At 63.6% G+C, this 19,990-nt stretch overlaps 2 protein-coding genes across 2 annotated transcripts in view; both read left to right on the forward strand.

Annotated features, from left to right (window-relative positions):
- Positions 1 to 12,890, forward strand: part of INTS3 (integrator complex subunit 3) — a 43,413-nt gene extending 30,523 nt beyond the window's left edge. The window contains exons 18-30 of the mRNA XM_072846787.1: positions 270 to 373; positions 934 to 978; positions 1,444 to 1,563; positions 1,718 to 1,871; positions 3,762 to 3,830; positions 5,897 to 5,972; positions 7,726 to 7,839; positions 7,926 to 7,974; positions 9,056 to 9,223; positions 11,321 to 11,421; positions 11,649 to 11,721; positions 11,821 to 11,977; positions 12,105 to 12,890. Of these exons, the coding sequence (XP_072702888.1) occupies positions 270 to 373; positions 934 to 978; positions 1,444 to 1,563; positions 1,718 to 1,871; positions 3,762 to 3,830; positions 5,897 to 5,972; positions 7,726 to 7,839; positions 7,926 to 7,974; positions 9,056 to 9,223; positions 11,321 to 11,421; positions 11,649 to 11,721; positions 11,821 to 11,977; positions 12,105 to 12,182 (1,308 nt within the window). The 3' untranslated portion in view covers positions 12,183 to 12,890. The remainder of the gene's footprint in view (positions 1 to 269; positions 374 to 933; positions 979 to 1,443; positions 1,564 to 1,717; positions 1,872 to 3,761; positions 3,831 to 5,896; positions 5,973 to 7,725; positions 7,840 to 7,925; positions 7,975 to 9,055; positions 9,224 to 11,320; positions 11,422 to 11,648; positions 11,722 to 11,820; positions 11,978 to 12,104) is intronic.
- Positions 12,891 to 13,835: 945 nt separating this feature from the next.
- On the forward strand, positions 13,836 to 18,023 carry SLC27A3 (solute carrier family 27 member 3). Its single transcript, XM_072846517.1, has 10 exons — positions 13,836 to 14,336; positions 15,146 to 15,355; positions 15,429 to 15,587; positions 15,670 to 15,794; positions 15,867 to 16,061; positions 16,152 to 16,242; positions 16,322 to 16,520; positions 16,669 to 16,766; positions 16,888 to 17,018; positions 17,103 to 18,023. Exons 1-10 carry the CDS (start codon positions 13,856 to 13,858, stop codon positions 17,277 to 17,279), a joined length of 1,866 nt encoding a protein of 621 aa, XP_072702618.1. The 5' UTR covers positions 13,836 to 13,855; the 3' UTR covers positions 17,280 to 18,023.
- Positions 18,024 to 19,990: the final 1,967 nt, after the last annotated feature.

Here is a 19,990-nt window from a genome sequence, read left to right on the forward strand (position 1 = left end):
GAGCTGAGCTCAGTGAATTACTAGCCATTAGAGGATAAGTGGACCACAGTGATTGTGAAGTGCTTCAGAGCTGGACGTCAATTAGGGGCTTGTCTCGATGACGACCAGCTCTTGGTGCTGCAATATAGCAGCAAAACGGCTCCTGAGCAGCCTGGGGTCCGTTCCCCGCAGCAGTGACTCTGCTGTGTCCCTTCCAGCTGTACCTGTGCTGAGCAGGCAGGGTTTGAGCTTGTGCTTTCTCCTCTCACTCCTTCCTTTCTCTCTACCAGGAGGACTTCGACTCGGAGCAGTTATCAGTGCTCGCATCCTGCCTCCAGGAGCTATTTAAGGCTCATTTCCGTGGTGAGGTTTTGCCAGAAGAAATCACGGAGGAGTAAGGATCTATGTTTTTGTGTCTCATCCTTTCACACTGGGCTTTTCCCAGTAAAATATTCACCATTTTCAGAAGGCTGTGCTGAAGCCAGTAGCTTCCCCTGTGAAGCAATCCAGGGTTCACAAGCGGTCAGTGTGGAGCTGGTCAACAGTTGTCATATCCAGGGCTCGAAAGAGACCATCTTCCCCCTCCCCACAAGCGCAGGGAGAACCTCCTGCCGCAGGTCCTTGTGTCAGAGCTCAGTTTAGGTGATGCTCTGGTGGCTTCTGACTGTCTGACCAGGGCACACAGGGTCCTAAATACTCCATCTCTCCCTGCCGTACTCGCACAAACCAGCACCGTACACTCTTCCTCCAGGGTTTTGTTGGAACAGGGCTCAGAGTCAGAGCTGCTGGGTTCTGTTAGCAGGACCAGACCATTCCTGTCTTCTCATTAGCTTGGGGTAACCCTTGATGGCCTGAGGACCACAGCGAGCAAGGTCCAGGGCTTTTTCCCTGCCATTGCTGGGGAAACACGGGGTGGGTGCACATAGGGCTCTGACTATTGCGTTTGTCCCTCAGGTCTCTGGAGGAGTCGGTGGGGAAGCCTCTCTACCTAATATTTAGGTATGTCTGTTCTGAAATTTTTGAATAATCTTGTTAGGGCTTTCTTGTTTGCTTCCTGACCACCACCATGGGTGAACCCTGTGGGTCTAATTCTGCCACGCCCCAGCGCTGATCCCAGAATCAGAAGAGTTTATTGCTTCGTTCTGCCTATGTTGCATTTTGTTTAGTAGAAAGACTTAAAATACAGGAAAATCACAGCTCATTTGGTCATTTGTGGAAGCCTGGGATCCCTGGGTAACTGAAGTTTGCTTGGTCCTGACCCCTTTGTTGCTGCACGTCCTGCCGTCCTCTGCTGCAGGGGTGGGAGAGGTGGCCCCTGTGTCCAGTCCAGAGAGTGAGTGGCCAGGACCACCTGGTGCTAGGAGCTGGGTTTCCCTGCAAGCTGCTGGTCCTCGTCATTAGCGGAGAAGCTCGTGCATGGTATCCCGTGTAACATAGCTGTCTCCCTGTCCTGCACTCCCCAAGGAACCTCTGCCAGATGCAGGAGGATAATAGTGGTTTCTCACTGCTGCTGGATCTCCTGTCAGAGCTCTATCAGAAGCAACCCAAGATCGGCTACCACCTCCTGTACTATTTAAAAGCCAGGTAGGCCAGTGGAGATTGCGGGGAAACGTCCAAGCTGTGACTTGGCTCGCACTGCCTCCAAGAGACAGCTCGGTGTCCTACCACCACCACCCCAGCCCTCGCTGTGGCACGGGGCTGGCAGGCTCCTCTCTCACCTGGACACGTCTCCTTCTAGCAAAGCTGCAGCAGGGAAGATGAACCTCTACGAGTCCTTCGCCCAGGCCACGCAGCTGGGGGACCTGCACACGTGTCTGATGATGGACATGAAGGCCTGCCAGGAAGATGATGTACGGCTGCTCTGCTACCTCACCCCCTCCATTTACACAGAGGTAAGGCCCCTGCCAGGCACCAGGAACCCCAGTTCAGATGCACAGGGCGTCCCCCTCACCTTCCTGTGGGCAGGCTGGGGGCTGGGCTTTGCTTCTGAGCTTCAGACCTGTTACACTGCAGCAGAGAAGCCATAAAGCCTAGAAAAAGTTCTGTCAGGCTGAGCACAACACAGTCTCCATCCACTCCCCAACTCAGCTTAATGGGGGTCAGCGTGCTGCCGTCGAGAGCGATGTTCAGCTGTCGTCCTACCTGCTTACAGCCACGTTAAAGCCTGCCGCGCTTTGGGGATGGCGAGGTACTAACCTTGCTGTCCCAGATTCATCTCATGCACGTGCTTGGCTCCCAGCACAATGTTGTCTGCGCTCCCTGGTTAAAGAGGTTTTGCTCTCTGCTGCTTTTCTTCTGGAGAGCAGCAGGTGAAGGCTCCGAGCAGACGTGTCAAAGTCTGGGGGAAGCGGCGCTCGGAACGAGTGTTGCTGCCTGCCCTGAACCCTTGGGTTTAATGAAAGGTTTTATTGCTTTCAGCACTCAGTGCTGAGGTGGAGCCAGCTGGACTTAGCGGAGAGCACGTTTGGAACGGGGAGCCAGGCATCTGCACTGGATAGGTCACAGCTCAGTCCCAATTCACGCAGCCTTGCCTGGGTCTTGGACAGAGCTGCTGTTACCTTCCTGCTGCCAGGATGCTGTTGAACTCTCTTGCAGCCCCGTGCAGGCTGCAGCCTTTTATTTGAAATAGTTGCAGGATGGAGGCTGCTTCCAACAAGCGTCCAGAGATCGCCCAGCTTCAGGGAGCAGTGCTGGGGGTTGGAGAGAGGGAGGGTAACATCACGCACTCTGAATAGACGGAGGGGTCACAGTTCTGCGTGTACTTTCTCATTCCCTGGGAGGAATGAGCTGGCCCCGCTCCTCCCTCCTTTCTGGCTGGTTCAGCAGGAACATCTGCTGGGCGTTGAGGCCGTCCAGCCCCATTCCTCCCAAGTGCTTTGCAGGGGCTTCTGTGGGGAAAGGGACACAGCAACAGCGTGGAGAGGGGAGAAAAACCTGCGCGAGAGTAGTCACCACGCCACGCAGCAGCACGGTGCATGCTCTGGGGGGGATCCTGGCGTAGAGCAGCAGCTGGATCCCCTCCCTGGTCCTTTAGGTTTAACAGCCTTCCTCCCCAAAGCGGGGTCAGACTGTTGCTGCCCCCGTGGGCGTAGCGACCAGCTCAAGTCAGGCAGAATGTCCCGAGAGCAGCCTGTCTGGACAGCCAGATCCGAACGGCCCAGCCATAGCTTGCTGCCGCCAATTTTCCTGGCCTTTTGCCCCCTGTGTTGATTTCTTTTTATTTCCTTACAGTGCTGCGTAACGCACAAAGCCCTGGAACGGCGAGCAAAGCTAGCAAGGATAGGGGAAAATGGGGAATTTTAACCACTCTGGTCTGGCTGACTTCGGCCACCCGCAATCAAAGCAGCCTTGCTCCTCGCGCAGCTCCGCTCGGTCCAGGTGGTTGGTGTCAGCTGCATCTCACAGATGTGCTGGGCACTCGCTCGCAGCAGCCTGCCGGTGCCGCTGCCTTGCAGCCCTCGGCCCGCTCGAGCAGTAAATGAACCTGCCTGCTCCAGGCTGCGCACAGAAAACAGCCTGTCAACCCTCCTGCGCTTTCTTGGCTCCTTTTCCCACTCAGCCGCTTCCCCGTTGCGTTTAGGAAGCGGTGCTGGTTCTGGTCCGGCCCCCGGTGAGCCGCCGGGTCAGGCAGGGCGATGCTGCCCCTTGCAAGGAGGAACACGTGCGTGTGTCTGAGCCTGAACCGAGGAGGAGTTTTGCCTCAGCTATGGGGATAGGAGCTTTTGACTGGCCTCTCCCTCGTGTCTTTTCCTGAGCCCTGCCTTGCTTTTGTACTCTTCCAGTTCCCAGACGAGACCCTACGAAGTGGCGAGCTGCTGAACATGATTGTAGCTGTCATAGACTCATTCCAGGTAAGGAGGGGACCGGTGTCTGGGGTGGGAAGCAGCACGTTCCTGAAGTGGCAGCACTTGTCTCCTCCGCTCCCAGGAGGTTTAAACCTGAAAAGGCCCAAGCGCTCTGCTTGTGTAGTCCTCCTTGCCCCCATTCTTGAGTGAGGCACTGGGCTTTGCGAAGAGGAGCCCCAAAACCTCCGGGTATCTCTTCCCCTTGAGGAAGCTGCGGTGTGCAGTGTCAGAAGGCTGAATCCAAGCTGCTTCTTTCAAGGGATGTCCCTGGCCGCTGAGCTGCAGCAGACATGTCAAGAGAGATTTGCCTGGGTTTGCTCTTGATCCTTCTCGAGTTGCAGGCATTGGCGAAAAGCACCGCCACGGCCAGTGCTGCTGTGGGCAATCAATAATAATAATAATAATAAACGCCTTGGCAGGGAGGTGCTTAGTGCTGCTGGGGAGATGCAAAGCTATGGGCAGCGTCACAACGGGCACGTGTGCGGGAGGGCGCAGGAAAGGTGCAGGCAGCACGTCCCCTGCTGCCTGCGGGCTGGCAGGGCTGAGAATGCGCCCAGCTCTTCCCGTCCTGGTGGGAGATCTGCTGCAGGCTCAGCAGGCTGGGGAGGGGAAGGCCAAGCCCTCATTAGACCCTCCTGGAAGGAACCTTTCCCCATGGTCACTCTGAGTTGCCATGAGCAACCCAAAAATAGTCAGGGCGAAAGCTGGGGGCGGGGAGGTGGGCACCAGCAAGAATGCTGTACTGCGTGTTTCTGCTGTCTAGGCTCGTCTGGAGCGTGATCTGCTGATAACCCTTTAACTCACCCTATTTATACACCATTCCTGGCCAGTCGTGCTTTTCCCAGCTGCGCAGGGGCCAGAACGCCTCGCCAGCAAGTTTTGCTTGGCAGGCTGGAGCCGAAGTTGGGTACAGGAAGGGTTTGAGTCACGATGCCCTGACCCCTCCGGCTCAGCCCTGCTCTTACTCCTCTGCTCCTGGGCTCTGCCCCATGCTGAAATGCAAAGGTTTTGTTTTTCCCAGCAGAGGCCCGTAGCGTTTCCTCTCCCCTCCCTCCTCCAATTCCTTCGTTCCTTCCTGTTATTCTTCATCTATTTCCCCACGATGCTCTGGCTGCATGGCCCCTGCGCCCGGCCAACGTGGGGTCTGCGAGCAGAGCCGTGGGGCAGAGCCCGGCCAGCTCAGCCTGCCCTTGGAGCTCCGCGTGCCTCCAGCACCCTGCGCCCCAAGCAGGCTGCAGTGGCTTGGACCCAGAGGCTGAGGAGCAGGGAGGAAGGTAGATGAGAGCCAAGGTGAGCTGTGCAGCTGAGCCTGTCCAGCGCAGGAGCGGGGAACGGTGCTCCCCAGCTCCTGTCCCTGCTCCAGTGCAGCCCAGGCAGGCTCCCCGTGCACCCCGTCCCCCTGCCTCCACTTCCACCTCTCCCAGGGACGAAGGGGGTGAGAGCGCAGGAAGCACCACGCGTCTGGGTAGTGTCAGCTCCTGCAGACCAGGGATGGTCCGGGGCCCCAAGCAGAGAGGTCTGGGCTTGTCGGCGCTTTCCCAGCAGGCTGCTAAACCCTCCCCGCTGCCAGCCCCCGAGTGGGCTTTGTGCATCCATCAGCAAAAGCCTGGGTCTGAGAGTGCCTGGAGCACAAGGAGCAGGTCCCCAGCGCTTGTGCAGCTGAGCCGGTCTGTCTGGGCCCGGCAGCCGAGCTCTCCGAACAGGGTGACACCATCCCACCCGCCCTGGCCCAGCCTGTGGGGATCTGCTGTCTGTCCTGCGTGACACTTGCTCCCCAGCCTGGGTGTTGATGTGTGAAACCATTAACCTCTCATTACTTCTTTGCCTCTGCTGGTGCCTCGCAACAGCTGCCTCTCCCTGGAGCTGCTTAAGCCAGCTCTGATTTATGAGCCACCTGCAGCCCACGGGGTTTCTGGGACTCCCCACTGGATCCCTGCTCTTGCGGAGATGGCTGATTTTGGCAGAGCGACAGCTTCCCTGCTTGTGCTCCGGACCTGCCCGGTGGTCCCCCACATAGGAAGGCTTCTGCAGAGCCTGGGCATCCCGCTAACCCCGTTTTCTCTGCCGCCCAGTTGCAGGAGCTGGTGTGCCACGTGATGATGGGGAACCTCGTCATGTTTCGGAAGGACTCGGTGCTGAACATCCTGAGTGAGTAGCACTCCTGCAGGCACGAGCGCATCTCGGAGAGGGCGGGGGTGAAAGCGGAGCAGTTCCTGGGCACCCCCAAGCCTTCCTGCCCTTTGGGCCCCCATTTTGCAGAGACACTCCAAGTCCCTAGAAAGGGAGCGTCTTCCCTGGACAAGGAGAGCCTTCACCACAGCTTTGCCCTTTCTGATCAGGAGGGCTCGTAGTCCGTGGCCACGCCGCCCTAGGAAGAGCCCTGCAGAAGCTGGCTGCTCACGCAGCATCCGAGAGAGGCTCTTGGGCTGGGCGTGTTATACCGAGGTCTGGATTTCCTCATGGTATTATTGCCGCTGCTTAAAGGATCACTGCCCTAAACCGGATTGTTCGACTTAGCTGTGAGATCCAAGCTGTGCGCTCTAATGGGTTTTACCAGGCTGGCTGTATGATGGCTTGGGAGCCCTGGCTCTCCGCAGTGCCAGGCAAAGTGTAATCCAGGGCTCTGCACATCTGCAGCCTGCCTGGGCAGAGGGAAAAACAAAAAAAAGAGAAAGAGGAAAGTCCCAAAATCTCGCCCAGCTCTGCAGCCTCTCCACGTGGTCCCAGCTGCTGCGTCTCCGGGGATGTGAACTTGTCCTGGTGCAAACCCGTGGCTAGTGCTGCGCAGTCGGCTGTTCCCTGCTGTGCAGCAGCTGATACGGCGATGCCGGAGGCCAGGCCTTTCTGGGGACGGCTGAACCTCTTCTCCCAGTGCAGCAGGGGTGAGGGCAGCTGGGAGGTGATGGCAGAAGGGTGGTCAGAAAAGTTGGAACCGGGATTTCCCTTTGTTTTCCGCTGACTGTGACACCCCAAGAGCAAAAGGACCCTCGCTTCTCTTTAGTCTGGCCCTTGGACCATCCTGAACTAACAGAGTAAGCCTCTCGGATGGACACCCAGCCCTTTGCCAGGACCACGGTCCCCTTAGCCGCTGCATAGGAAAAGGCCGGTGCCCGTGATCTCTCCCTCACGGCATTCCTCGCCTTTCCCCCCAGGAGCACCAGTGGGTGACCCGGTTCCTCTTGTAGCTTTTTAATTGGACTTCGGTTCGCATCTATGCAAGCCGCTGGCTGTCATACGGTGGAAAAGCCCTTTCAATCTCCAGCCAACGCTGCGTTTTGCCCGTGCGCGCCCCGTGGCTCCTGCCCAGCAGTCGGAGCCGGCCGTGGCTGCGGCCCTCTGGGCCAGGGTGGTTTTGGGCAAAGCCAGTGTGGAGAGCTCGGTGCATGGGAGCGTTTCCAGAGAGAAGCCCCATCGCCCTCATCCGACGGCTGCCCAGATCCAGCTTTGGTGTTACACAAGCTGCAAGTAGCAGTCTAAGCCCATTAATTAAAGAGCCTTGTTAATTCTCTTCCTCTGAGCCCCGAGCAGCTGCTTTAGTGACTTTGCAGCTCTGCCACCTGTGCCTCAGCTGGCAGAGCCTACCCCAGTGCCTCCTGCCAGCTCCTGGAGCCCCTGCTCGGCCTCAGCACGCACGGGGCTGCCCGTGCTGCTCACACAGCTGCCCTGGCACGGTGCGGACCCCGACACATGCGGCAGGGTTTCGGGCGCTGTGCCTTTCTCCGGTGCCCTGCTCTGGGCCGGAGGGGGGAGTGTAATGCCGGGCAGGAGCGGCGCAGTCCCTGAGCGCAGCTGGACCTCGCAGAGGGACTGTGGCAGAGCTGCCTGGGGTGGCTCTGGCAGCTTCCTGCCGTTCCTCCGGGCGCCGTGCAGGCTCCCCTCACCATCCTGTGCTTCCCCCTAGTTCAAAGCCTGGACTGGGAGACCTTTGAGCAGTACTGCACCTGGCAGCTCTTCCTCGCACACAGCATTCCTCTGGAGACCATCATCCCCATCTTGCAGCACCTCAAATACAAAGGTGAGCTGTCCCCCGCACGGGAGAGGCACAGCGCTGGGCCACAGCGGCCATGAGCTCTTGTGCTGAGGGTGTCCTTTCCTTTGCAGATCACCCTGAGGCATTATCCTGCCTGCTGCTGCAGCTGAGGCGAGAGAAGTAAGTGCCGCGGGACACAGGGCTGCATGACGCTCTGCGGAGGGTTGTGTGGCCGCAGGCTTGTGGGGCTGCCCCCGACACGCTGCGGCTGGTGGCTTTCTTGAGCACCGTCAGTGTGGCGGGGACGAGGAGATGCCACCCGCTCCGGCTTGTGCTGCTTGAGGAGTGGGGCGTGGGGAAAGCCCCTCTTGCTGGCACTCCCCAGCTCGCTCTGGGTGCGAGTCCGTGTCCTGGAGCCCCTGGGGACAGAGTAGGGTGGACACGTGTGATGAGACCCCAGCGGTAGCACCCTTCCCAAAGGCAGCAGCTCCCTGCCGTGCCTCGGCTTCGGGAGCACCGTTTGCCGAGTGCCACCTCTCTTAGCCCGAGTGCCGATGGGCTGTTTGTCTTTCACCTTGCACATCCTGGAGCCCATTACTTAACGGAGAGCAGGCTGTCACCTGCCTCCCGCGGGGCGCGGTGTTAGAGCTGCCTTGGCATTGATCTATGCTCTCTCTGCCTGCTCCAGTGGATTGGCCACATCCCGCCACGCCGAGTGAAGAGCACTTTATTTGTTTTCATTAATGCAGCGTATGAGGCTGGCTAATCTAATCCCAGCTCTAAATTACGTTAGTGAAAAGCCCGCGATGACGGAGAGCCCGGGGCAGGCTCGGGCCGCGAGCGTGCAGCAGCGCTTTTCCCACGGCAGGGAGGGAGCGGGGCTGGCACGGCCAGGTGATATGGGCTGGGCAGGGAGCTTGGTGGCAGCTGGTCCCCAAGAGGATTGCTTGCCAAAAATCTCGGGGAAGCAGAGGAATCTGAACACTGCCCGTCATCCTCTGAGCCTGGGAGCCAATGTTGCCGGGGTTGCTGAAGAGCGTGCAGGTCCCAGGAGGCGTTTGGGGAAGCTCGGTCCCATCCGAGCTGTGCCCGGGCTCCTGTGCCAGGTCCCTCGCAGCGCGGCAGCTCCACAGACTTGTAATGTCCAGGTCTGAAGCCTCCCATCAGGCTCAAGTGGGCAGCAGTGGCTGCAGAGGTACAGCTGACCGAGGTACAAGCCGCTCATCCTTCCTCCTCGCGTGCCCTTCCCCGTTTGCCGTAGGCCCAGCGAGGAGATGGTGAAGATGGTGCTGAGCCGGCCCTGCCACCCCGACGACCAGTTCACCACGAGCATCCTGCGCCACTGGTGCATCAAACATGACGACCTCCTGGCCGAGCACATCAAGTCGCTGCTGATCAAGAACAACAGCCTACCGCGAAAACGCCAAAGGTGAGGGGCCAGCGCAGGCACAACGTCTCCCGCTGCTTCCCCTGGGGCCGCCCTGCCACCGGGAACCGAGTGACAGACTCGGTTGTGCCCCGCTCCGTGCACCGGCCAGGCAGCCCAGACGACGCGTGCCGTCGACGCAGCGCGGCCATGCCAGCCCATATTGCCGGTTACACCATCGTCTCCTCGAGGCCGGGGCGGTGCCACTGCCCACCCACATGCTGACACGCAGCCAGAGCCCCGAGCGAGCGTCTCTGCTCCAGAGCTGTGCGGGAGGCTGCTCTTTGATCTCGCCTGTGCTGACATCCAGCCAGCAGGACCCTTTTATGCCGAGCCCATTACCCGAGCTGTGTGGGGAAGCACTTTCAGCTGCTTGTGTGAGCAGTGCCAAGCCTTGGTGCTCCCCTGCTGCGGCCCTGCTGTGCCTGCCTGGGCACAGTCGGATGTTTCCAGAGCATCTTTTGGTGCAAATAGTCTTCCAGACGTGGTTTGCTTCGTCTCTGCTGGGACGCTGCTGCCTCTGGGGTGGATGGGGTCAGGGTCCGTCAGTGCAGTGGGACTAAAGGACGCAGCTGGGCCGAGCTGTAGCCTGCGGAGGTTAAATCCCAGCTCCCCGGGGCAAGGTTCCTGATCTCCTGCCTTTGGAGGGAAGGGGCAGAGGGCCTGTTCCCAGCCACCCTGCGTGGGCAGAGCGCTGGGTGCTGGAGGAGGCGGCTGGACCTCACCACCGTGGGCTGTGGGAGAGAAAAGGAGAGCAGCACGGGATGCTGCAGCTGGTTCTGCACCGCCGTGCCGGCTCCTGGCCGTGGTGGCACATGGGACACCTCACCCCAGCCCCAAGATGTCCCTCGGCGGGGAGGCAGGAGCTCTCTCTGCTGCACTCAGCTCCCCGGGTGGTTTCCCAGCCTTTTATCCAGCCTCAAAGACCAACATCAGGCTGCAAGGCAGCCTCTGCCCTTGGCGCAGCCGTCACCCGCCGGGATGGGAGACCCCCGGTCCCACTGCCCGCTCCGTGCCGGGTGACGGCAGCGCGGGTGTGACCAGCCCCACCGGCAGCCCCTCGGTGCCGGGGTCTGGGTTAGGGGGAGAAGAGGGTGCTCTGCTCCGGCAGCCCCCGGCCCGCTGCGCTGGGCTGACGGGGTCCTCCGCGGCCCCTTCCCGGCTGGGTGCCTGCAGCCCTTTGCTGGAGTAGGAAGGACATCTAGTGTCCTGGGCAAGCAGAGCAGCACCGCGCTCCCACCGCAGCAGCGAGGGCTGCGTGTCCCCGAGGACCCCCACCCAGCGCCCAGGGAGCCGGCAGCACCGTGGCACGGAGCTGGGTCACGGCCAGCGGGTCGGAGACGGAGCCTTGCCCGGGAGGTTTGCCATCGCCGGGATCTCGCTGGCGCTGCCGGAGCCCTGTGTGCAGGTCACACACCGGCACCGGGAGAGCGGCCAGTCCTGCCGGCTTCTCGGCCACCTCGGGGTCCCCCCCGTTCTCCAAAGAGGCTGCCGGGGAAGTCTGTGCCTTCATCTGTTCCTCCGCATTAATTAATGGCCTTTCACAGCTGAACAACGCAGCTATTTTCCCTGTGTTTCTGTTCCGGGATCCGAGCCGTATCCAGGTCTAATCCCCACCTAATTAACGGACGGCCAGCTGAGGCCCCGGCTGTTGGCAGCATCCCGGGTGCTGGCACCGCGCCACCGTCCTGCGGCCGAGGCTCGGCACGGGGTGCTTAGTGCTCCCCAGAGCTGCCGGGGATGGAGGCGGTGAACACCCTGAGCAGGACTTATCCCCTTAATCCCCGGGCTGGAACAGCGCACGCAGACCAGCCCGAGGGGACCCTGCGTGTGCCGGAGACGGAAAATGGAGCCTATGTGCTCCCCATCCCCGGCCCCCCCGCTCCAGCCTCTGGGTGCTGGGGGCACGCCGGGGCCGCGCGGATGGCAGGGTTATCTGTGCCCCACATCTGCTTGGGGGTTTGGGGGTGCTGCTGCAGGGCCGTGGCACTCGATCCACCCACAAGCGGGGGCTCCTGCAGCCTGTCCTCGGGGGGACGAGCTGGGGGTGGGCAGGAGGAGCGGGGTGCACGCTAACGGGCGCTGCTCTTCTGCCCTCAGCCTGCGCAGCTCCAGCAGCAAACTGGCCCAGCTCACCCTGGAGCAGATCCTGGAGCACCTGGACAACCTCCGCCTCAACCTGACCAACACCAAACAGAACTGTACGTACTGCCGCGCAACCGGGACAGGCCCCGGGGCCGCAGCCGCTGCCCGTCCCCATCGTCGTGAGGTGCCCCCGGGGCGCACGTGGGAACTGGGATGTTCTGGGATACTGGGAGCCCCTTGCAAAGCTGCCTGCATCCAAAACCCCGGGTGGGTGGGGGGTTCCCCTGCCTGGGGGTACCCGCCGTCAGGTCTCTGACTCCTATTTCTGCTGGTTTCTCGACAGTTTTCAGCCAAACCCCCATCCTGCAGGCGCTGCAGCACGTCCAGGCCAGCTGCGACGAAGCCCACAAGATGAAGTGAGTCGGTCCCTGCCTGCCCAGCGCCGGGTGGCCTCGGGACCGCGAGGCGGGTGCCCCAACAGTGCCTGACCCCCACCACCCCCTGCTTCTTTCCAGGTTCAGCGACCTCTTCTCCCTGGCAGAGGAGTATGAAGACTCCTCCACCAAACCCCCCAAGAGCCGCCGAAAAGCCACCCTCTCCAGCCCCCGCAGCCGCAAGAACGCAGCCCAGCCGGCCAACAACGAGGAGGAGTCAGCTTCCAGCAGCGCCTCGGTAAGCGTCCCCCGTCCCCCCGGCACCCCCATAGCCCCTCGGCCGCATCCGCACCTCGAGGAGGCGCAGGGAGGAGCTGGGTCCCCCCCGGCAGCAGTGACCCCGACTTCCCCCTCTCCCGGCACAGGAGGAAGAAGACACCAAGCCCAAACCCACCAAACGGAAAAGAAAAGGCTCCTCCGCCGTGGGCTCGGACAGTGACTGAGGGCTCTGCCCTCTCCCCCAGCCGCTCTCGGGTCCCCGTGGCGCCCGGTGGCCCTGCCACGCTCGGAGAAAAGCCATTGCCAGGACGGGAAGGAGAGCACGCGTCCCCTCCGGGAGCCCCCGGGGCCGGGGCCACCCCGGCTCCCACTGCGGGCGCTGTGCTTCCACGCCAACCCTCCCCACTTGACTTTTTAGCTCCTTTTTACCATCGGCCGGGGAGGGATCGGAGCGTGCACCCCCCAGGACCTGGCTCCAGCCCCTGCCCGCTTCGAGGGGCAGCGTGGACAGGGGTCCCCGAGAGGGGACGTGACACCATGGGGAGGGGAAGGGGGACTCGGGGGGGGGGGGGGTCTATCACACGTCCCCTATTTTCATATAAAAAATGTAAATAAACAGTGCGAACTGACTTGCTGCTCCAGGATGCTTTGGGGAGGGGTGAACTCGTGTCCCTGCCCGCGGGGAGGAGGAGAGGCCGAGCCCCCCGCAGCCTCCGCTCCCCTCCCAGGGCCGCGTCTCCCTGGGGTGCTGCTGCGGGGGGGACCCGCCGGGCAAGGGCTTCGGTTCGGCGAACCCTGCCCACGCCGGAGCTCGTCACCCGCGCGAGAAGGGGACGCCCCTGTCCCATGTCACCCCCAGAGCTATTAGCGTTTTTAAGTGTTTTTAAAAAAAACAAGAACAATAAAAAAACTCTTAAATGTTTTGTACAAAACGCCACCTCTTTGTGCCGCATGTCCCGGAGGGCTCCGGGGCCAGAGTCCCCCCCGGTGCGGTGCAGCCAGCGGGCCGTGGCATGTGGCTACCAGGGGACCGTGGCCCTGCCAGCTCCCCCCGAGCCAGGGAGGGGGGGGGATCTGGGACGAGGCTGGGCTGGAAGCACAACGGGGAGGCCACGGTGACTGGGGGGGACGGGGACGTGGTGGGGGACCATGGCGAGGGGACGAGGCTGGGGATGGGAGAGGGGGCTGGGGGGTGGGACGGGGACAGGGACGTGATGGAGGGGACGGGGATGACATGGGGGGCTGTGGCGAGGACGATGGGGACATGGAGGGGTTCTGGGGGGGACAGACAGGGCTGGGGCTGGAAGAGGGGTCTGGGGGGTGGGATGGGGACAGGGACGTGATGGAGGGGACGGGGACGGGATGAAATAGGGGGCTGTGGAGGGGACAATAGGGACAAGATGGGAGGGTCCATGGCGAGGGGGACGGGGCTGGGGATGGGAGAGGGGGCTGGGGGGGTGGGACGGGGACAGGGACGTGATGGAGGGGACGGGGATGACGTGGGGGGCTGCGGCGAGGACGATGGGCCTGGGGACACGACGGGGGCCGGTGGCGAGGACGATGGGGACATGGAGGGGTTCTGGGGGGGGACAGACAGGGCTGGGGCTGGGGGGTGGGACGGGGACAGGGACGTGATGCAGGGGACGGGGATGAAACGGGGGGGCCGGTGGCGAGGAGGACGGGGACAGGGCGGGAGGCTCCGCGGCGGGGGGCGCACAGCGCTGGGGCGGGGCGAGTGGCGGGGTGAAGCGGGAAGCGGGGCCGGGGTGGCGGCGAGGGGACACGCGGGGCGGGGACACGCGGGGCGGGGCGGCCGGGGGGCGCGGCTCCCGCCGTGGGCGCGGCACCGGGCGTGCCCGCCCCGCCCCGCCCGCCCCGCCCCGCGCCGCGCGGGGCCATGGCGCTGGCGGCGGCGCTGGCGGCGCTGGCGGCGCTGGCGCTGCTGCAGCGGCTGCTGCGGCCGCACCTCTGGGCCGACCTGGCCTTCGCGGCGCGGGCGGCGCGGTGCCGGCGGCGGGCGGCGGCGGGCGGGGGCGGCAGCTTGGCCGCCCGGTTCCTGCGGACGGCGCGGGAGGCGCCGGCCCGGCCCTTCCTGCGGGCGGCGGGGGGCGCGGAGCCCTACGGGCGGGCGGCGCGGCGGGTGGCGCGGGTGGCCAACGCGCTGCGGCGGCGGCCCCTGGGCGGCGGGGACGGGGGGGAGCTGGGTCCCGGCGTGACCGTGGGGCTGTTGGTGGGCAACGAGCCGCGCTTCGTCTGGGGCTGGCTGGGGCTGGCGGCGCTGGGGGCCCGGCCCGCCTTCCTGGGCACGGCGCTGCGCCCCGCCGCCCTCCGGCACTGCCTGCGCGCCTGCGGGGCGCGGGCGCTGCTGGTGGCGGACGGTGAGGACCGGGGCGGGGAAGGGACCCGGGGGGACGGGACCGGGGGAAGGGACCCGGGGGGCCGGGACCTGGGGGGAGGGACCCGGGGGAAGGGACCCGGGGGGGCCGGGACCTGGGGGGAGGGACCCGGGGGAAGGGACCCGGGGGCCGGGACCTGGGGAAGGGACCCGGGGGGCCGGGACCCGGGGGGACGGGACCGGGAGGGGGCCGGGACCGAGCGGGGACGGGACCGGGGGGGGGGACAGCGGGGAGTGGGAGGAACAACGGCGCCAGGGGATGGGGTGCGACCGGGGAAGGAGGGGGGGGAGCGGGGAGCGGGGATGGGGCGGGACCCGGGGCACCGCGGCTGGCAAAGGCTCCAGGGATGGGCTGGTACCGGGGGCAGCAGGGAAGTACCGGGCTCCGCGGGACCGGGGATGGGGTGGGACCGGGGCCGCTGCGGGTGACGGGCTCTGGGGCACAGGGGTGGCACCAGGGGTGCGGGGGTCTCCGGCCCCGCCAGGCAGGGATCCGGGCAGCTCGGGGGGCCAGGGTGGCTCAGCACAGGGGTGGGTGATGGGGAGCATGTGGGTGCCCCCCGTGGGTCCCTCCAGCTGTGCCCCGTGTTTTGGTCCCCCCAGAGTGGCCCCATCCATCTGCCCCGCACGGGCCCAGCCGCTCGCCCCCCACGCTCCCCCGGGCCAGGGCTCGGGGCGGGAATGGGGCAGCCCTGCTCCCCATCCTCTCCCCACCCTGGGCCGGGCTGGGGGGACCACAGGCTGTGCCCTGTGTCTGCCCCCACGCCAGCCTGTCCCGTTCCCCCCCCCCAGGCCTGTTTGCAGCGGTGGAGCCCATCCTGCCCAGCCTGCGGGAGGATGGCATCGTGGTGTGGGTGCTGGGCTCGGGGCCGTACCCCCCCGGCGTCGTGGCCCTGCAGGAGCTGCTGGATGCGGCCTCCGAGGAGCTGGAGCCCGAGGACGTCTGGCAGCCCGAGGACATGAACGACACCTGCCTCTACATCTTCACCTCCGGCACCACCGGTGGGTGCCTGGGGCTGGCGGGACAGGGTGCCCTGGGTGAGCGGGGGGGCTCGACGCCGTCTCCCCCTTCCAGGTCTCCCTAAAGCTGCCCGCGTCTCCCACCTCAAGTCCATCATGTGCCTGAGCTTCTACGAGCTGGTGGGAGCCTCCAGCCGGGACGTGGTGTACCTGGCGCTGCCCCTCTACCACATGGCCGGGTCCCTCCTGGGCATCGTCGGCTGCATCGGCATCGGTGAGCAGGGCTGGGGACCCCGCGGCGAGCCCGGCGACGTTTCGGGGGGGCTGATCCCCCGCCCCGGCCCGGTTTTCCGCAGGGGCCACTTGTGTGCTGAAGGAGAAGTTCTCAGCCAGCCAGTTTTGGGACGACTGTCGCGCCGAGGGCGTCACTGTCTTCCAGTACATCGGGGAGCTCTGCCGCTACCTCGTCAACCAGCCCCAGGTCGAGGGGGGAGCCAGGGTGGGGGGGGGGGGTCCGGGGAGCACCCCCAAATCTGACCCTGCGGCCCCGCAGCGTCCCGGGGAGCGGGAGCACGGGCTGCGGCTGGCAGTGGGCAGCGGGCTGCGCCCCGACGTCTGGCGGAGCTTCCTGCAGCGCTTTGGGGCCATCCGCATCGTGGAGACCTACGGGATGACCGAGGGCAACGTCACCCTCTTCAACTACACGGGGACGCCGGGGGCCGTGGGGCGCAGCAGCTTCATCTACAAGGTGAGAGGGGCTGGGGGGGGGGTGCTGTGCCCCCCCACCCCATGCCCGTCCCCACGGGGACGCTGACGCCCACCCGGCCCCTCTCCCCAGCTCTTCTCGCCCTTTGAGATCGTGCGCTACGACGTGAGGGAGGGAGCCCCAGTGCGGGACGCGGCCGGGCGCTGCATCCGCGTGGGGACGGGTGAGTAGCGGGGCTTGGGGGAGGGGGGGGCTTGGGGGTCCCCATGGGTGCCCCCTGTCACACGTCCCCATCCCCGCAGGTGAGACGGGGTTGCTGATCGCCCCAGTGACCCCCCGGACCCCCTTCCTGGGCTACGCCGGCAGCCGGGAGCTGTCAGAGCAGAAGCTGCTGCGGGGGGTCTTCGCTGAGGGTGACACCTACTTCAGCACCGGTGACCTGATGGAGCAGGATGCGGCCCAGTTCGTCCGCTTCCGCGACCGCACCGGGGACACCTACAGGTGCCAGAGGCCCCCACCCATGGGGGACACCCCCCACCCCTGCCCTGCCCCATGGGGACAGCGCAGCAGCCCCACAGACCCCATCCATTGCATGGCCGGGGGGCGTCGCTCAGCCCCATCCTGCTCATCCCTGTCGTTCCCTTCCCAGGTGGAAAGGCGAGAACGTGGCCACCACAGAGGTGGCCGAAGCCTTGGTGGCCCATGAGTCCCTGCAAGATGCCACCGTCTACGGCGTCACCGTGCCAGGTACAGATGCCCCCACCCCGTCCCTTCACAGTGTCATTGTCGTCCCGTGTGTCGTGTGTGTGTCGTGTCCCCCCCCCCCCAGCCCGGTGGTGGCCCCCTCAAGCTCTGCCCTCGCCCGCAGGCCACGAGGGTCGTGCTGGGATGGCAGCGCTGGTGCTGCGTCCCGGCTGCCAGCTGGACGGTCCCGCTCTCTACCGGCACGTGGAGCAGCTCCTGCCGCCCTACGCCTGGCCCCGCTTCCTCCGGCTGCAGGTAACGGGATGGGCTGGGGGGTACCCCGGGGGGGTGGGTGACCGGGGGGGAGGTCTCCCCAACCTGCCCCTGCCGCCCTCCCAGGAGCGCCTGGCGATGACGGAGACCTTCAAGCAGCAGAAGGTGCGGCTGGCGCAGGAGGGCTTCAATCCGGCTCACGTCCCCGACCCCCTCTTCCTGCTGGATGAGACCACCAAAGCCTACGTGCCCCTCAGCCCTGCGCTCTGCGAGGGCGTCCTGGACGGGCGCCTCCGCATTTAGACCTCGCCCGGGCGCCCCAAGCCCATGGGTGTCCTGGCAGCGGGTGCCCCAAAGCACCCGTGTCCGTCCCACCAGCACCGGGTGCCCCATGGGTCCTCCACATCCATCCTGCCAGCCCTGGGTACCCGCGTCCGTCCTGTGGGTCCCCGCGTCCATCCTGCCGTCCCTGGGTACCCCACATCTGTCCTGTGGGTCCCCGCGTCCATCCTGCCGTCCCTGGGTACCCCACATCTGTCCTGTGGGTCCCCGCGTCCATCCTGCCGTCCCTGGGTACCCCACATCTGTCCTGTGGGTCCCCGCGTCCATCCTGCCATCCCTGCATGCTCCACAACTCGTGCGGGTCCCCACATCCATCCTGCCGTCCCCAGGTACCCCACACCCCTCCTGTGGGTCCCCACGTCCATCCTGCCGGTCCCCATGTCCATCCTGCCATCCCTGGGTACCCCACACCCCTCCTGTGGGTCCCCACGTCCATCCTGCGGGTCCCTGCGTCCGTCCCACTGTCCCCAAGTGCCGCCTGGTTCCCCATGGCCATCCGCGTCCCCTCCACTGCCCACGCTGGGGGTCATGCCACTGTCCCTGTCCCTGTCCCCACCCGTGGGGCGCCTGGCCCCGGCCACCTGTGCCTTCCCCCCCCCCGGGGTCCTGCTCTTTATATGTACAAACGTACTATTTTTTGGGGGGGCGGGTTTTTTTGGCAAATAAACTCTTTTGTAGCAAGTCTCATCGCTGTCGCCCCCGTCTCACTGCACGATGGGGGGGGGGGTCACCCCCGGGAGGAGGAGGATGTGTCACCTAAGGCTCGGGGAGGGGGACACCGACGCCACCGTCCCCGCGTCCCCTGGGCCTCTGCAGCGAAGGGGTGGGGGACAGGGGAGGTCCCGCTTCGGGGGGGGCCCCAAACCATCGCCGGTGGGGACCCCCACCCCTCTTGCAGCCCCAACGCAACACACCAGCCACAGCGAAAGTTATAAACCATTCCTTTCTTTATTAAACATAGCTTGCAAGTGATAAATATTACAAAGGGTTTGGTGTTTTTTTTTTTTTAATTTTATTTTATTTTAAGCCTTTCTCCAAAAATTAGGTTATTATTTGTCCTCGGTCGCCGCGTCCCCAGCTGCCAGCATTGACCCGGCTTTGCTTTGTCATTAAACCAGATTTCAAACACAACGCAAGGCGGGGGGGGGAGAAAAAAAAAAAATCAACTTAAATTTGTGCAAAAGGCCTGGTATCCCGGCCCCCCAGCCCCGGTCAGCTCGGCTGTGCCCCCCCCACCCCTGCACCCCGCTTCTTGCAGGAGGCTCGAGTTTGGGGGGGGTCACTTGTGGCTGCCCCCCCCCCCAAATTCCCAGGCTTGTTGGGGTGATGCTTGTCCCCCTTCCCCAAAAAGCCACAGTGGGGGGGGACAGGACAGGTTTGGGGGTGCAGGAGACAGCAGTGGGGTCAAGCTGGGGTGGGGGGGGCTGGAAGCGCAGGGGGCCGAGGCACCGTGCACCCCAAAGGACAGGGAAGGGTGGGAGTTGGGGCTGGGGGGCAGCTCTGCACCCAAAGCTCTGCGGGGGACGGACGGACGGACACAGGGACGGCCTCGAGCCAGCCCGTCCCTGCTGGGGTCACAGTGGAGATGGTGGGGTGCAACCCAGGGCACGGGGCTGGGGGGGTCCCCAGGTGCCCTCCCGCCCCAGAGCCCCTGCCCAGGCTGGGGGGGGGAGGGGCTGCCCAAGCACGGCTGGGCCCGATCCTGGCACCGAGCACCTGGGAAGGGAGATGGGGAGCGGGGGAGCCCAAAGCTGATGGCATCCAGGAATGGGGGACACTTCCCACCCCCCCAATGTTCCCCAACCCTAATCCTCCCCTAAAGCTGCTTTTTTGTGCCTGAAAACTGGGGCTGAAATCCTGCAAATGGGGACTGAAATGCCACAACTCAGGCCCAAAATCCTGCAAATTTGGGCTGAAATCCTGCAAATTGGCACCAAAAATCCCCCAAATTTGGGCTGAAATCCCAGAAACTGGTCCTAAATCCCCCCAGACTGAGCCAAAATCCTGCAAATTCAGACCAAAATCCCACAAATTAGACCTAAAATCCCACAAACTGGGGACAAAATCCTGCAAACTGGAACCAAGATCCCACAAATTGGGCCTGAAATCCTGCAAACTGGTACCAAAATACTGCAAATTGGGCCTGAAATCCCAGAAACTGGGCCTAAAATCCTCCAAATTTTTCCAAAATCCTGCAAATTCAGATTTAAATTCCCCAAATTGGACCTAAAATCCTGCAAATTGGGGCCAACATCCTGCAAATTGGAGCCAAGATCCCACAAATTGGGCCTGAAATCCCAGAAACGGGGCCTAAACTCCCCCAAATTGTGCCAAAATCCTGCAAATTCAGACTGCAATCCCCCAAATCGGGCCTAAAATCCTGCGAATCAGGGCCAAAATCCTGCAAATTTGGCCTGAAACCCTGCAAATTGGTGCCCAAATCCTGCAAATTCAGACCGAAATCCCACAAATTGGACCTAAAATCCTGCAAAGTGGGACTGAAATCCTACAAATTGGAGCCAAGATCCCCCAAATTTGGCCTGAAATCCCAGAAAATGGGCCTAAAATCCCCCAAACCGAGCGAAAATCCCGCAAATTCAGACCGAAATCCCCCAAATCAGGCCTAAAATCCTGCGAATCAGGGCCAAAATCCTGCAAATTTGGCCTGAAAC

This window comes from Ciconia boyciana, chromosome 26 (genome assembly GCF_034638445.1).
Source record: "Ciconia boyciana chromosome 26, ASM3463844v1, whole genome shotgun sequence".
Taxonomy (NCBI): domain Eukaryota; kingdom Metazoa; phylum Chordata; class Aves; order Ciconiiformes; family Ciconiidae; genus Ciconia; species Ciconia boyciana.

Bases quoted from the DNA above. Each gene is read 5' to 3' on its own strand.
- SLC27A3 (XM_072846517.1), top strand. From the start codon at position 13,856: ATGGCGCTGGCGGCGGCGCTGGCGGCGCTGGCGGCGCTGGCGCTGCTG. The intron at 14,337-15,145 runs GTGAGGACCGGG...CCCCCCCCCCAG, and splicing joins GGCGCTGCTGGTGGCGGACG to GCCTGTTTGCAGCGGTGGAG. The intron at 16,062-16,151 runs GTGAGAGGGGCT...CCCTCTCCCCAG, and splicing joins GCAGCAGCTTCATCTACAAG to CTCTTCTCGCCCTTTGAGAT.